An 18,077-nucleotide genomic window follows, 5' to 3' on the forward strand; every position below is an offset into this window, starting at 1 on the left:
CTTTAATCAATTGTTTATCTCGGTCAGTTCATTTAAAGGGGTTTGTTTTGCAGGATTTATGGGCTGACTGCATTATTTAATTATTGCTACTCACTTGATGATATTTATCAGGACATAAGGTGTATTCCAGATAGCAAATTTAACTTACCTTGACATTAATCTCTGAGTTGATTACCTCTGCTTACTTGAGGTATGTTGTTTCCAAAAACCTTCTTGGTAATAAGTTCAGTCAACTCAGAGTATTTTAACTATGAACACAAAAGACATTCGCAGTAGAACCATGAAACCATCACCATGGAAACAGACATAAAAAAAATAGCATGCCACACCTTTTCTTTCCTTTTCCTCTGTTTCATGGTGTGTTACATTAATAAAACTTTAAAGACTTTCATTTGGGATTCGATAATTATAATAAAAACATATTCTGAAAAATAAATAAATTAATAAATAAAAGGTGCATTTTCTGCTGTTTTTGTGTCCATGAACTTCCGAAGCTCCTAGGCACCTGCTGTCTGCATTGCCCCATATGAGCACCCCTTTTTTCCAAGTCCATTGATGTTCTACTTACTCCAATGAATGTTTTGTTAGTTGGACTAAACCAGGGGTGTCCAAACTCAGTCCTAAAGGGCCGGTGACCTGCATATTTGAATTCCAACCCCTTTTCAAGAGTTAGCACTTGGCTGATGATTGATTATAAAGCTTGTTTAGCATGCTGTCCCGGGAGAGAGCCCTGTGCTCATAAGATCCTCGAGCCCGGGGCTCCCTCCCATTTGCAAGGGGAGAGGGGAGTTTGAGCTCAGGTAGATCTTGAGAACTCCCCTACTTTTAACTTCCATAAAAGTGTGTCAAAGGAAGTTGGAGCTAAACTCTGCAGGAAACTGGCCATCCAGGACCAAGTTTTGACATTCCTGGACTAAACAGTGGATAATAATAATAACACAATGATTGGAATGATTATGGTCACCTGTCAATCAAACTCCCACAAATCGAGTCAATAGCTCTCTACAAAAGAATTTCTGCAGAGATATTTACACTAATCAGAGAAGAGTCATGTTGCGGAGGTAAAAACTCCCTTTCTTTTCTGCATTAGGAAGCAGATTGTTGATTAACAATAACTGATGCACTTTTAATTACAGAGCTGAAGATGTTAATCAATTGACTATGCTTCATTGAACCCATTTATCTGCATTAATTCAGCTAATTCTTAGTTTTACAATTGAATCAGTTCAGAAAACTTCATTATCCATGAAGCTGTATAGACAACAGAGATTTGTAGCTCAACTCACTCCCATGAAGCGCTGCAAATGACAAAAGTACTTGATTCTAGGCATCATTTTGCAATAAGCTTGATATATATTGTTTCTATAATTAATAATAATAATTTGTGACAATTAAATTGCACTTTACAGATTTGGTGGCACAATCTCCTGGATGATGCTATAGCAGCCATTCTTTGCCAGTCTGCACACAAGGTAATTGCTGCAGAGAAGTGATGAAGCCAATTAAATGATATGGGGATGGGTAGGAGGCCATGATGGACAGAAGCCAGAGGGCAAGTTTGGCCAGAATGCCAGGGTCATACCCCTAGTCTTTTCAAAGAACACCCTAGGATTTTTAATGAACACAGAGAGCCAGGACTTCAGTTCAAGGTGACTAACAGTGCACTGTAAAAAAAACAACAAATTTTACAGAAAATATCTCTACATTTTTGCAATATTTTTTTGTCATTTCAAATTATATTCAAAACTTAGTAAAATGACAAACTTTCTCTCTATATTAACAGTTTACTTTCATTTTAGGCAACACAGTGGCGCAGTAGGTGCTTTAGGCTCACAGCAAAAAGGTCGCTGGTTCGAGTCTCGGCTGGGTAAGTTGGTGTTTCTGTGTGAAATTTGCATGTTCTCCCTGTGTTTGTGTGGGTTTCCTCCGGGTGCGCCGGTTTCCCCACAGTCCAAAGACATGCGGTACAAGTGAATTAGGTAGGCTAAATTGTCCGTAGTGTATGAGTGTGTGTGGATGTGTCCCGGAGATGGGTTGCAGCTGGAAGGGCTGCGTAAAAATGTGCTGGATAAGTTGGTGGTTCATTCCACTGTGGCGACCCCGGATTAATAAAGGGATTAGGCTGAAAAGTGAATAAATGAACTTTCAATTTAGGTACTTTATCATTAAAGACAAATTACTGACATTTTTGTTTTTTACACAAGGGAATTACAGTATTATTTATAAAGTATTTTTTTTTTGTTATTTTAAATTATATTCAAAAGTCCGCAAAATTCCAAACAATATCTGTAAATTTACAGCTTGACTGTTATTTTATGTACTATATAATTAATGACAAATTACAGCAATTTGTCTGTTTTATACAATAAAATTGCTGTATTATTTACACACTGTTTTTTCCAGTTTTTTTGAAGTACATTTAAAATTACGTCAAAAGTAAAAAATTGTAATTACTTGCTCTGTAAAAAAAAAAAAAAAAAAAACATAAAAAAGGTCAAATGACTGGCAAACAAAAACCATAAAATTATGGTAAAATTTCTTTGTTGAAATAAAGTGCAAAAAATTATAAATCTACAGATATTTTCATTAAAATGTTTACAGAAAAACACTGTTATTTTACAGACTTTTCCCAGATTATTACAGAGAAATCCGTTCAATAAAGTTACACAATAAGAGTTTTACAAAGAAACACTGTTATCTTACAGACTTTTCCTAGATTATTACAGAGAAATTCATTCAATAAAGTTACACGCTAAGAGTTTTACAAAGAAACACTGTTATTTTTGCTAGATTACTATGATTGAACACATCAATAAAGTGCCAGCACTAAAAGTTCAAGAGAAAATACTGCTATTTAAAAGAATTTTTCCTAAATCATTACGATTAAACACCTTTAATAAAGACATGTTTATGGTCGCAATTTAACAGTTTTGATTTGGATCAAAAAATTCTGGAAAAAACAACATAAGAGATACAACTGGTTAAAATTCACACAACTTTAAAAATTACAGTCGTTACATTTTATCGAATAGTATTTATGTAAAACATGTAAAGGTTTAAGTTATATGGAATGATTCAGTTCCAAATTTTAAATGAAATAGAACTGTAACGTGAAGGAGACGCTGACAAATGAGTGCAGATGCAAATGCAGGTTTATTAAACAGAGATGGTCAGGCAAGCAACAGTCAGCACAGGGGCAAACAGACGTATGCAGTGAATCCAGAGTCATGGTCAAATAACAGGCAAATGGTCAGTCCCAGCAGCAAAGAACGTAAACAATTAACAAACAAAGCAAGGCAAGGCAAGAGAAGAGAAATGCATCGTAATGTTCACAGTAACAGTATAACAAGACTTAGCAATTGGTGCATGTGTCTGTGCTGCTTTAAAAGGCCATGTAATCAGTTCATAACGATCCTCCGACTGTGTGTGTGCGCGCGCGCAATTAGCGAAATCCGGAACAGGTGCATGTGAGCGCTGCATGACTGGAACTGTAGTCAATATAATGGCGGATTTGTAGTTCTATGGCTTTCTGCGTGTTTCTAAAAGGATTAGATTGCTGGTGATTGAGACAGGAACATTTAAACCGGAACAGGTGCATGTGAGTGCTGCATGCAGTTTGGGCATTGCTCTGTCTCCCGGAAAACTCCCGGAATTCCATTTAACTGTATTTTGTATTTTATCATACAAGTTAAACATTAAAATAATAAGTGCAATCTTTCATGGACATACATTTATCAAATGCAAACTTGTCAACATATGTTTTATATCAAAATTAGTCATCTATGAGAATCACACATCTGTTGAAATGGCAAAAAAGTAAAAAAGTAAATTTGATTAATAAATTTGAAGTAATTGAATTAATGAAATAATATATAAACTTGTCTTGGTCTAGTCTCATCGGGAGGATGGTGCTCAATGCAGTAGAGTCCCGTAACTATTGACCTTAATCTAAAATGTGGAAGTGCGCCAGTTTTCGCGATTGTTTAAGAACTTCCGATTCAGTCACCTATGGGAGAAATGACTATTGTAATAATAAAGGGCAGAAAACGGTCAAACTACTTGCTCTACAAACAAATGTTTGTATTACTATACAGACCAAGTAGAATAATAAATTAAAAAAAATATTTAATAATATTAAATATTAGGCATCAAGCAGCATATATAACGAGCAGTTTTTTACGTCTAAAAATGAATGGAAGTGAATGAGACCGGAAGTCTTGAGCCAAAAAGATTCAAATGGCTGCACTCGCTCGATGGCAAAGAAAAAGGTGAATAATGGGGCATTAGGACCCACACAAGCCAAAAGGTGAGCACACCTGTTGCCCCCACTAACACCACATCTAACAGCAACCTATTTTTCGATGTCGTCTCCCATTCAAGTACTAACCAGGCTCAGCCAAGCCTTCATTAGGATATCATTCATTCATTCATTTTCTTTTTGGCATAGTTGCCACAGCGGAATGAACCGGTGTCATGAGAAATCGGGTCCCCCTGCAATTGAGTCCGCTTAGGACCCCAATGGATCGTCTGCGTTGAATGCCTGATCAAAAACTATTGTACTTCTCCACATTACAATCATATTTGGTGCTTTTTAGTCTATTCTCAGTCTTGACATTTTAACAGCACTAACCATATTATTAACATTATTATCTGTAACTTCAAGTTAAAGATATGAACAGTTAAAATAATTGAAACGTTTGTAAACATTAAATGATGTATTTTTGATGTTTTTATTTATTTATATGTCACATTGTTTATTTACATAAGAAGTGGTAGCACATCTAAAATAAAAGCTTTACACATGCCTTTAGTTGTACATCAGTGTACGAAATATGACATTTAAAATAGTTTTGTCAATAAAACATGCTTCTAAATTACATAAATTTAAACGGGATTTCACTGCATTTATATATATATATATATATATATATATATATATATATATATATATATATATATATATATATATATATATATATATATATATATATATATATACAAACTACAAACTATACCTATTACAACTCCAGTGAACCAATAGGATCCTAGGCGGACCCAATTGGGGACCTCATTTCTCACACACCAGCAACTTATCCAGCATATGTTTTACGCAGCGGATGCCCTACCAGCCGCAACCCATCTCTGAGAAACACCAATACACTCTTGCATTCACACACATACACGACGGCTAATTTAGCTTTTTCAATTCACCTAGAGCACTTCTTTGGACTTGTGCAAACCAGAGGAAACCAACGCGAACACAGGAAGAGTATGCAAATTCCACACAGAAATGCCAACTGACCCAGCCGGGGCTCGAACCAGTGACCTTCTTGCTGTGAGGCAATCATACTACCCACTGTGCCACCGTGAAACCCTATATCATATAGTTTTATAAATTGTTCTTTGATTGTGATCTCCACTGTATTATATCTTTCAGATCTGCTGGGCAAACAGCTTAATTTAGATGTAGCGCCATTAAACTTAGGGGAGTTGATTCATATTTCCTCCATCCTTGAGTGGAGGCTTAATTATATAAACAGCTTAAGATGGATGAGCACCTTGTCAATATGATGTCTTAAATTTAATGCGGTGATGTGTGAAGCTGACAGTACTCTCAAAAAGAGTCCCGTGATCAAAATTTTTATAAGCATGTATTGCATAGCATGTTATTTTAAAGGCAAACATACAAACACTCAATGCTCAGAAATTGCATACCAGAGTTGATGAACAGGCTCTCCTTAAAAATGTGTTAAGATGTTCTTGTTAAAAAGTGGCACCTGTGAAATGTTCTTCTGGAAGAGGTTATCACCCGCTTCATGTTTCTGCCATTGTGTCAAATGAAAGCAATTATGTGTGAGAAAAAAAGATCTAAATGCAGCTTAATAATGGCTTGCAGTAAAACAGTTCATTCAGTTTTTTTTATAAAGGTTTTTAATAATATGTGAATATAAGCATATTTCTCTCTATTATTTTGTTAAGTAATTGTTTATGCTTCTGCTAATCCATTCTGTCAATCTTTATTTTAGTGTCCTTGTTAGAATAACAATGAATAGTGCATAATTATGCAACTGTACCATAACCCTTATCTGTTATAAGAAAATGTACTTTTTTTAATATTACTCAGTGCTGTACAATATAGTTGCACACTAACAGAGAGACTGTAATATAGTGTAAACCCCAGCTGTTTGAATATTATACTGTATGTACAGTTGAAGTTAGAATTATTTGCTCCCCTTTGAATATTTTTTTCTTTTTTAAATATTTCCCAAATTATGTTTAACAGAGCAAGGAAATTTTCACAGTGCGTCTTATAACATTTTTTCTTCTGGGGAAAGTCTTATTTGTTTTATTTCAGCTAGAATAAAAGCAGTTTTGAATTTTTTAAACACAATTTTAAGGTCAAAATTATAAGCCCCTGTAAGCTATATTCTTTTCGATAGTCTACACTACAGAACAAACCATCATTATACAATAACTTGCCTAATTACCCTAACCTGCCTAGTTAACCTAATTAACCTATAAATATTACGTAAAATATTATGTACTGTCATCATGGCAAAGATAAAATAAATCAGTTATTAGAGATGAGCTTTTAAAAGTATTATGTTTAGAAATCTGTTGAAAACAATTTTCTCTCCGTTAAACAGAAATTAAGGAAAAAAATAACAGGGAGGCTAATAATTCAAGGGGGCTAATCATTTTGACCTCAACTGCATATGCATTTTAAAGATATTGTTAGATAAAACCAACAATTTTACCAACTAAGTAATATTGTGTAATTTGATTGTCATTCATAATGGGATTATAGTTTTTCTCCTCTTTAAACGATATTTTTACAACATATTAAAATATATTATATTTTAAAAATATAAAATAAAAAATATATAAAATATATCTAAATCAACAAAATTAAAATAAAAAGGCATTTCAGTATATAAAGATTGAAGTATGAACAGACACAAAAAAACAAATATCTTTCATGCTTTCAATATGTGACTGAAGGTCACTTGTGTCCTGGAGCAGACTGGACTTCATAAATGTCTTATTTCCTATGAAATTCTCTTTTAGCCCTCACTATAAAAGAAATATGAGCCAAAGTTTTGAGGCTGTGGTCAAGTTTTGAGGCTGTGGTCAAGTTTTGCACTACTTTTTTAAAAGACTTTTAAAAGTTCTAAAGTAAAAGTTTAATAATGATTTTTTGGCAGTGATGCAGAGGAACAATCTGTGCTTCCCCAAAGAACCTTTGAGTGAATAAACCTTTTTCATTTGAAAGAACATCATATGCAACACCATTTTTTTACCTTTTATACTTTATAACCTCTATATTTGGAGAGTGAAGAAGAACAAAAGTGGACATGATATGAAATCTATTAACTATCTAAAAACGTTCTTGCTCTTACATGTTTTGGTCTCATTAGTTATGTTTTTCCATGTAAAATAAAGTTGTCAAAATGTTTCATAACAATTGTTTTAGCACACATTTGTCTTGCTTCATTATGTACAACAACCCTTTCAATCATTCGAACAATTATAGATAAAATCACAATGTATAAATATTGAATACTGAAACTATAAAGTTCATTCTCTTACAATATAGAATCAGAACATAGAGTAGCATCACATAGCACTTTATGGTACAAAAACCAGACTGATATTCATTGATCAGCTCAGAACTTTTCCTACAATGGCTTTTGATTACAGCAAAAAATGTTCATGGCTTTTACTTTTAGCCACATTTTATTTGTTACACTGTTGAGATCACTGCTGGGAAATGACCCACTTTTTTTTTTTTTTAAGATGTTATTCCTTGAATATTGGGGAGAAATGATCAACAATAATCTAAACTTACAAATGATATTGTGCAAGATAAAACACTTTGTTCCAACAAGACCAAAAATAATGATCCTTTACATAATTGTAAGCGTTATAAAAGTTATGTAAATGTTATCGGGAATGGATGCCAGGCATTAAAGAGAAACTCAAACAAACTTCTGAATCAGAAACAAGCTATTTTATGCTTTGTAGTAAATTCATACAATTTAATTAATATAAAAACGTATATTTTTAAAAGGAGGTGTGCCATCAAACTTAATTGGAGATGAGCCATAAAATGCATGAATGAGATCATACAAATTAGTCAAAAAAGTTGCAAATTGCTGTCAGATTTTGATGGCTTTTTTAATCATTACTCACAGCTGCACTTTGAAACAATGGAAATGGAAGAGATGAGCAGATAAAACACAAACCCCTGTCTAGTCCATGTCTAAAGTACAATATTGAGAGAGACAGAGTCCCCTTGCAATGTCAAAGCAGCATGACGAGAAGAGAAAAGAACGAGCAGTGAAGCAGCAGAACAGCTCTGTAAACATCTTTTATTCATTCATTCAGCAGGACGCTCGCTGTGTTCAGGGCTATACTCAAGCTTTAACAGTCAAGTCAATACATAAACACACAAATCCTATAAAAGACTGTTTTATATCATACAAAATGCTAAAATGTTAAGGCTTAATATTCACTTCTTGCAGTGTATTTTTCAATGAGTAGTGGCACTGAAAATAATATAACATGTAGTGCATTTTACATATAAACCGTGGCAAAATGTAAATAAATATACCAAATGATTAATTTGTTTTTATTTAATGACAAGAAACAGCACATGCTGCATAAAACAAAAGAAAAACGCCCTGTGTATTATGCTAAATATACAGTTTACTTGGATTTTTTCATGTTTTTGCCAAGCAAACATGAAGGAAGAATAAATATAAAAGCCAAAAGTATGATGTAAAAAAAAAAAAAAACTGTTATTTAATTTTTTTGCCAGCAGCTGGGGTGCCAGAAAAAAAGTAAAACAACAGGCATTAAATACAGAAATTTACCGTATAATAACGACCATTAAATTACAGAAATTTATCATAAAATAACGACCGCTAAAGTACAGAAATTTATGGTAAAATAACGCCCGTTAAATTACAGAAATTTTGTGTAAAATAACAGATGTTAAATTACAGAAATTTACTGGAAATGTTCATTTAAGGACATGTCTGTAATCTTATGTCTGTTATTTAATTGTAAATTTCAGTAATTTATTGTTGGTTATTTTACAATAAATTACAGTAATTATTTTACCAGGGTTTTTTTTTTCTGGCACCCCTGCTGGGTGAAAGTAAAATAAAGTAAAACAACAGATTAATTTTTTTACAGTGTATGTATGCATGTATGTATGTATGGATGGATGTATGTATGTATGCATGCATACATACGTGTTAAAACTATCATTAGAACCACAACAAAACATCTGCTCATTAAAAAATATCCCTGATTCAAATATTACGCAATAAACGCATAATAAGCTGTATTAATGAAAAAAGAAACCCTGCTTTAGGAAAAGGCTCAAACGTATGTAATAATGGACATTATATTTACAAAATTAAATATTAGTAAAAACAATTACAGGAAATATGGCGATGCAACCAAGATATTGCGTTTAAAAGAATTGCAAGTATAGAAATGATCAGAATTTACATTATAAACCCATGTTTTCGATATACAGGTAACATTCAAACAAAAGAGACAGCACCCGTATTATGATGAATGCATTTCACACAGCAGAAGTTGTCATATATGCACTGGAAATTTAAAAAGACATTTTATAACCCAAGACTGACAGAGTACCAAATATCACTTCAGTTTCCCTGTTAAACAGAGCTAAACTGTGAAAAGCTTTAGCTGTTCTGACTGGGTCAGTAGCATGTAAATATATGTTATCTTTGGTGTGAGCTTCAGGTGTGATTTACCATGATCCTCATTCAGGTTAGTCCTATAGCATCAGGACATTTTGACACTAAATAACTAGCCCATTTTCAGCTGACAGATGAAATGATGAACACTGAGTGTAACTGTGAAAAACGTATTGACAGTAAAAAAAGAAAAAAAAAAGACTTGTTTGGCACAGTGTACCTGAGGCTGAAATTTCGAAAGTAACAGCACAGTTGTGTTTTGCAGAGCTACAAACAGTTCATTTCATTCAGGATAAAGTGTAAAAATCCCTTTTTTAGAAGTCGATATAAGGCTTTCCTTTTTTTTTTTAAAGAGATTGTACTTAGTCCATCAAAGGCATGCATTTGCAGCATTTGGCCAGCTTGCTTTGGCGTTTTGTTTCCGGTTGAACGCTATCAGACTGCAGCAGACCATCCATATAGTATCCATACTCCTCGATGGCATCTTCCACGCGAGTAATATAAAGCCAGGTGAAGATCACGCCGAAGAACTAACAAAAAATAATAATAATTATAATCAATCTGAAAGACATTATATTTCTTTGTGGGGGGGGGATTTTTGCATGCATTGCTGTTACAGCATTTTTGTACACTTTGCCAATCAGATGACCATTTTAAACAATTTGTCATTAACCTTCACCAAAATAATTGAAAATGAACAGATATAATAGAAAAAGAATTAATAAACTTTCTTCACACTCTCTTATTTAAATTCTTTACTAAGCATTTAGTAATTTATTTTTACACTCCAGGCTCTACATCACATTATGCATATAAAATATTAAATAAATATTTAATAAGAGGTCTAAATAAAGTGCAAAGAGCTCAATTTTCCACAAACTTCACTTTTGGTGCTTATTTACACACAGCCCAGACAATGTTTGGATTTAAGTGAGAAAACACGTAAGAGTCTTTGAGTGGATCTTTATGTATGATATTATGTTTCTGGCATGTTAGAGGGTTAGTGTCTGTTATTTTAAGAATATATCTGCATATTAAAAAGCTACACACCGGCCACTTTATTAGGTACACCTTACCAGTACCAGGTTGGACCATTATTACACCACCACCACCAGCCTGAACCATTGATAAAAGGCAGGATGGATCCATGCTTTCATGTTGTTGAGGCAATTCTGACCCAAACAGAACTGCCGCTCACTGGATATTTTCTCTTTTTCGGATAATTCTCTGTAAACCCTAGAGTCTGTGCGTAAAAAAAACAATACATCAGCAGTATTTGAAATGATCAGATCAGCCCATTTCCTTAACCATTCCACATTCAAAGTCACTTAAATCACCTTTCTTCCCTATTCTGATGCTCGGCCTGAACTGCAGCCGATCATCTTGACCATGTCTTCATGCCTAAATGCACTGAGTCGCTGCCATGTGTTTGGCTGATTAGAAATTTTTGCTACTGGGCAGTTGGACAGGTGTACCTATTAAAGTGGCCAGTGAGTGTATAGTGGGTCAGATTGTGGGGATTGAGGATGCTCTCATTATCAATAAATACTCTCATCTAACTCTTGATGGAAATAACCTTTAAAATATTTGAGATCTAAGCTTTGAAATTCTTCTGCGAGTTGATTTCAGCGTGTTTATTGGTCACAATAAATCAATAAAGCATCTAAATCCTCTGCTCATTTCACATGTCCTGTTTGCTGCCTATTTGCAGTTTCCACACGAGAGTGGTGATGTATGTTTTGTTTTGTAAATGTATTGTATCATTTACCCTGGATTTGAACAAGAGAAAGTGTGTTGTAACTGCATATACAGAGTGTAATCAGAGCAGCAAATGAACAGCCCATAAATCAACCATATCTTCCAATGTATCATTATAGAAGCAGCAGAAAGCCGCTTTCACGTGGCACAACTGTTGTTCACTGTCCTATGAATGATTACACCAAATAACGATACACAGATCTCCTCTGGGTTTTTTGGCTAAGCATGTTTATGATGACAAAAGATGAACACAAATGCACTGGTGTGTTTTGTAAACTCTGTAGGGGGTGGACAGGACCAATCTCATTTGGATTCGGACAGCAGCAAACATGCCCAGTGTGAAAATCACCTAATTTACTCCTAAATTACTCCTTTCTGCTGGTGGATTAACTTTTTCACAGCACCATGTTCTCGAAGAGCCTGTGTTAATCTGCACATTTCATGCTGCGGCTATACAATTTGTGCAGTTACATAAATCTCGTAATAAACAACGTGGATGGATCACAGTGTGGGCAGACTGACTAATGACTTTTCCCAACTGTGAATCGCCATTTACGGAAAGAACTTTGAAAGTAATTATAAAAGCTTCTCAATTTTCGCATAAAAAGTCCCAGCATCTCCCTCCCTCCCATATGGATAAACATACTTGCACGCTACATCAGATTGAAAAATGTTCAGATGGAAACATTGCAATCCAATGTTGGAATGGAAATGCTAGATCCAGGTCTTTCTCTATAATATTCGAGCTTATCTTTCACAGATAACGCCTAACATTTTCTGGCATCATTTCCTCTGAAACAGCCTACAGACAGGAACTGTCTGACCTAACAGAAACTTGTTTCCAGCAGCTCCTTTCTAAGAATTAAATTGCGTCTTTTGTGCATGCGTTGTTCTGAGTGTTGGCTGAAGATGGCCAGCAGTATTAAAATGACTACATAATAGATTCAAAATTTACGTGATTATGATAATCCACATCTGCGACTGTGCTGCATTCAGAACAACTATTTAAAAAGTGGTTAAACGAGGGGACACACAGCAGCAGCTGCACATTAGGGGATGCTTTCCAAAGTGAAACAGGTTTCTGAGCTACTAATTTGTTGAAAACTGGTCTACTCGTGGCACTCTTTTTGTGTGTGTGTGTGTGTGTGTGTGTGTGTGTGTGTGTGTGTGTGTGTGTGTTTGTATATGTGTGTGAAAAAGTTCAAATGTATTCAAACCATGTCTCGAACACCACTCACCCTTTCATCAGTATGAAAAACACTTAATGAACGGATATTTTCTTAATTACTCTGATTATATGAATGGGCACAGATATTAATGAAACCCCAATCAAGAACCAAGTGGTACTGTTCAATGTCTTGCACTTGAGCAGACTGATAAATTTGCTTTCTAAGACCTCAATTTCAATCAGGAGCATTTTTTGATAGTTTTTTCTCTGTGTATTAGGGCCGCACAATATATAGTTTCAGCAATGTCAGCAATGATAGATATCGCAATGTGATCATTCACAATAGTCACATCGCAGGATATTTGCAATGCTGAGTTTATATTATAATTTATCATTTGCATGTGTTTTTAATGCCTGTGATTGTATAATGATTTTAAAAGCATTCAGGTATAAGAAAATGAATCATTTGTAACCTTAACAATGATTAATTTTATTGAATTATTTTAATCATTCAGTTACTGTACTCAAATACTGTTAGACTCTGGGAAACGATAAAACATTTTATTTCAATTTTATCGTTTTCTTGGTTATCTTTATAGATTGTTATGCATGAAACTACTCACAACATATGCAAATATAGAAATGCACTGCCTATAGCACAGACAACAGTGAAAATACCAACAAAATTTTAAAGATTGTTTATTAGATTTCATGGAGATGCATTGCCACTGCAGAATCATCTCAATCGATCTAACATTATAAATACTATCCAAAAAGAGATTTGAAGTAATCTGGTCAAATTGTATTTGTGTTGCAATATACATCTCCAAATCCCCAAAAAAATTCAATGTTAAATTTTTCAAATATCGTGCAGCCCTAATGTGTATGTTTTCTTTAGATAAGTTAATTAAAGTGTTAGTTCACCCAAAAATTACCTTCAAATTTTTCAAAACCCCTGAGACCTTAGTTCATCTTCAGAACACACATTAAGATAATATATAGATTTGAGAATCTGAGAGCTCCCTTATCCACCATAGACAGTAAGGTTTCAGACTCGAACAAAGTCTGAAAATTATTTTAAAAATCCTCAAATAGTCCATGTGTCAATCGTGTCACAATGGTGATGCAATCAAAATATTTTCAGGCTACGGGGAGATATTTTTGCACACATAAAACAAAAACTAACATTCAATAGTTTCTTCTCTTCAGTGTCAGTATAGGATGTACATCATGTCAGGCTTGGTCGCGCCTCTGACATATTATTTCAGATTTAGTTCAATTAAATTCAATTCATGTTTGATTCTAAAGTGCTTTTATAATGTAGATTGTGTCAAAGCAACTAAACAAACAAGTTCTAGTAAAGTGTGTCAGTCCAGTTTTCAGAGTTTCTGAAAATTTCATTGCTGAAAGTCCAAACACTGAAGAGCAAATCTATTGATGCAACTTTGTTTTGTTTCAAATAGACATGTGGTCATCTGTGTGTGTGTGTCTGGTGTCTGTGTGTGTGTGGATGTGGTGGGGGGTGGGGAGTGGGGGTGCTTTACACCACTGTAAAGCACTCCTGATTGCACACAATATACTAACCCTGAGGAGAACAAAACTTTGAATAAAGTTGTTATTTGTTATTTTTTTGTTACTTCTGGATTAGGGAGCTCTCATATTTCATCCACAATGTCTTAATTTGTGTTCCAAAGATGAACAAAGATCTTGGGGGTTTGGAATGACACAAGGGCGAGTAATTAATAAGAAAATTGTAATTTTTGGGTAAATAAACCCTTTAAGAGCATCTTTTCATTTTGGGGTGACAAAACCCTTTTAAAGAGGTATATCTACCTGATTAAGGTTACCATTTTTAAATGTTTGAATGTGAATGTTAATTAAGCTATATTTCTTATTTTTAAGACTTTAGTTTGCACTTCATCATCTTATTTCAAGTCTATGAATGATAAAATTATAGAATTTATATGTGTACACACTTGTATAGCTCAAATACGTGTAATCCTTTTTGAATAAGCCTTTTTAAATCACTGGCCAGATGAAAGCTTGATATTTGTTTGCTATGATTATAGGCTTAGAATGACTGTGGGATTAAATAAGCGTAGGCAGCGAGTCTAGGTCTAGAAGATGAACTCTTGTAGCTGGGTTGTGCTGTAATAACTTATAAACAGGACTTATATACATAAAAAACGGGCCAACAATACATCATTAAAATGCATGCGAATGTGAAACGCGGTTTGGCAGGAGTGCCAAAATGATGGCTCACAATAACCACTGTGTAGTTTTATACAAAACAGGCATAATGGAAATAATATTCTCACAACAGAGAATGTGATTATCCAACTGATGAATAAATGCAGGAAAGTTTTTTTGTTCCGTCTACAGAAACTACTGTTGTCGTAGTCCAATTAGAACAATCAGCAGAAGATTGTATGAAACTTTAATAGATATATTATTTGCATTATTAAATTGATCTCTTATACAGCAAAGCATGATGGACACTATTGATTTTGTGATGCTCATTGTAAAACTTTAAAAATGGATGTCTGATTTGTGGAAAATTACAAGAAGCCAATCTTACAAATCACCTATGATTTAGTGTTTTAACAAATTTCCCTCCACGGCCCTTTAAAATCCATTTAAAAAGACAATAATTGCTCTCACAACTCTTATCTCTTACACTTCAAACACTTTATGAGGTTCTTAGAGTCAAAGAAAATGTACGTTTTGTGCTTAGCAGTCTCGCAGACTTGTAATTAAAAGATAAGTCAAAGTATATTTTATTTAAAGTGTACCACTTGCATCATTAAAAATGACTTGCACTGAGAATCTACATCACCTTAACTCTGATGAGTCTTACCTGCGGAAGAAAGATGCCTAGAAGAAGTCCAGCCATTGTTTTGTAGTTGTCTATTAACCAAATGAAGACGGCGTCGGTACAGCCACGAATGTAGATAACGTCTGTATTTTCATGTCTCTGCAGGCAAAGGTCATGTCATATTCAAAGTTCAATATTCATTATCATATTGTCAGAATTTTTAAAAACTGCCCTCACTTAATGGCTAATTAGCAATCAATACTGCAAAGCCATAAGCTGAGTCAGAAACAGAACACTTTCCGTTTATACAATACCTTATATGTGAAAATACGGTAAAAAATGTATAGTATTTAAAACAAATGATGCAAACTGAGGTCCTTAAATATGCATCTGACAGACATTTTACTATTCCATGTGGTCATAAGAGATGATTTATGAAAAAGCAGTGAAGTAATACAATTGATACTGCTAGGTCATGAGACAGTGATAACCTGTCAGACACAATACGGAACATGCTTTTATAACACTTGTCAAGTACGTTCAAATTCACACGCAGCAGCTCCAGCTTAAACAGGATGTGATTTTCAGATGCACTGATTGATTGCAACTATATTGGGAGATAATTGGATGCTGTTATCATCATTCATCTGGGCAAGCTACGTATTCTCACAACCTGTTAACATTTAGAATTGATTCTCGCTGCTGTTCAATGAAGATCTGATTAACGATTAGACCTTTGACCCTTTAAAAAGACAGCATCGACACAAGACTTTTGAATTACACAAGACTGTAGCTACTCTCTTGTTCTTTTTTGTTCACAAGACCAGAACAACAAAACAGAGTCATAAATAGAGGTGATGAAGGAACGTACATCCTTATTCAGGGTCTTGTATCCGCACATCGTATTAACAACTTCTCCAGGCTGTAACACACAACAAATGAACATTTTTATATAGGTGAAAACAGTTTCTATCCCTCATTTCCCATAAAAAAGAAAGATCACATTGGCTGTGAGATTGTGTTAGAGTACTTGTTTAGCAAACAGCAAAACCTCTAGGAGAAAAAAACGACATTCAACATTCTCAACCCTTTTAAACACGCATGAAATTACACTCAGTGCTGATTAATGACCGGGTCACTCTCAACATAACAGGTTTCCATTACGCTAGTTTTGATCATTCTAGCTTGTGGTTTTAGTCTTCAGTTAGCTGTAAGAATACCAAGCTTTATAAATGAAGCTGAAATCATTCCGTGAGAAACTCAATTCAAATCAGTGTTATGAAGAAGCACAACCTCATTATAGTTTCATACTGTGTATGGGCCGCACAACATACACAAACATGGCTCAAACTGGTTATCAGTTTAAATGTAAGTGCTTAATCTTGTACACATGCAGTTCAGTAATTTACAGAAGAGACAAGTGCATTTTAAAACCAAATATCTTAAATGAAGTACGCAGGGAGTGATAAAGTAGGTGCATACACTGGGATGCTGGGATCCGCACAATCGATTTGTGTTGGGAGAACATTAATGAACAAATTTTTTCACAAATTTTAAGATGATTGACCATAAACAAATAAGTTGTTACAAAAAATACTTAATAATTGTGTTGTTCCAGCTTATTTTAAATAAGCAGTTTGAACAAAAAATGTCATGTTTATTTAAAAAACAGAATGAGAAATCAAAGGAAACAAGGTACATCTCAGCTGTTTCTCAATATGTGTTCTTAATTGATCTTGCATCCTCATGTTCTGGTGTAACGTCATTATCAACCAACTAAGATGAGTTCCAATATTTAAAGAAAGATCACAAAAACAGACGATGCCTGAAAAAATCTTGATGTGTTCTTGATATGTGCATTGAATGCAGACTAGAAAAATATATTTTAAATGAGTGCACCTTAAAGGGTTAAGGGTGTTTACTTACTGAAATTCATATTAAAATAGTTTTTATTAGTTTTGTGCAAAGTATCTATGTAAGGCTTGGGTGCATGTTAAATATATAGAAAAGCAATACAAAAATAAATCATTGTATGAAAGTTTAAACGTTTAAATTATTTTCCAGTAAAACACATGAAGGTCACGTGACCGTCAGTAAGAATGCAGCATTTTATTTCTCAAAGAATGCATTCTCTGTTTTCCTGACCTTTCGAGTTCATTGTTCTTGGTAAACTTGGCAAGTTCTCCACGAGAACGTGAGTGTTCTCTGCATTCTTGAAATTGAGAAACAGCCATCAAGTCCTAACTATTCCTTACCAGATCTTTCTAAATAATAATAAAAATAATTATGATAATATTAATAATAACAATAATAATATATTTCCCAGAGATGGGTTGCGGCTGGAAGGGCATCCGCTGCGTAAAAACTTGCAGGATAAGTTGGCGGTTCATTCCGTTGTGGCGACCTCGGATTAATAAAGGAACTAAGCCGACAAGAAAATGAATGAATGAATGAATGATAATGATAATAATAATAATAATAATAATGATGATAGTGATCATGATCATAATAATAGTAATAATGATGATGATGATGATGATGATGATAATAATAAATAAATAAATGAATGAATGAATGAATGAATGAATGAATGAATGAA

The 18,077-nt window shown here is 34.0% G+C and overlaps 1 protein-coding gene and 1 long non-coding RNA gene across 2 annotated transcripts in view; one reads left to right on the forward strand and one right to left on the reverse strand.

Annotated features, from left to right (window-relative positions):
• Positions 1–10,075: 10,075 nt before the first annotated feature.
• Positions 10,076–18,077, reverse strand: part of tspan15 (tetraspanin 15) — a 35,182-nt gene continuing 27,180 nt past the window's right edge. Inside the window, 3 exon segments of the mRNA NM_001017773.1 lie at positions 10,076–10,267; positions 15,521–15,637; positions 16,350–16,400. Of these exon segments, the coding sequence (NP_001017773.1) occupies positions 10,100–10,267; positions 15,521–15,637; positions 16,350–16,400 (336 nt within the window). The 3' untranslated portion in view covers positions 10,076–10,099.
• Positions 10,087–17,436, forward strand: LOC141377181 (uncharacterized). Its single transcript, XR_012389299.1, has 3 exons — positions 10,087–13,581; positions 13,673–14,142; positions 14,194–17,436. It is a non-coding gene; the product is annotated as an uncharacterized lncRNA (long non-coding RNA).

Source organism: Danio rerio, chromosome 13, assembly GCF_049306965.1.
Source record: "Danio rerio strain Tuebingen ecotype United States chromosome 13, GRCz12tu, whole genome shotgun sequence".
Classification (NCBI taxonomy): Eukaryota; Metazoa; Chordata; class Actinopteri; order Cypriniformes; family Danionidae; genus Danio; species Danio rerio.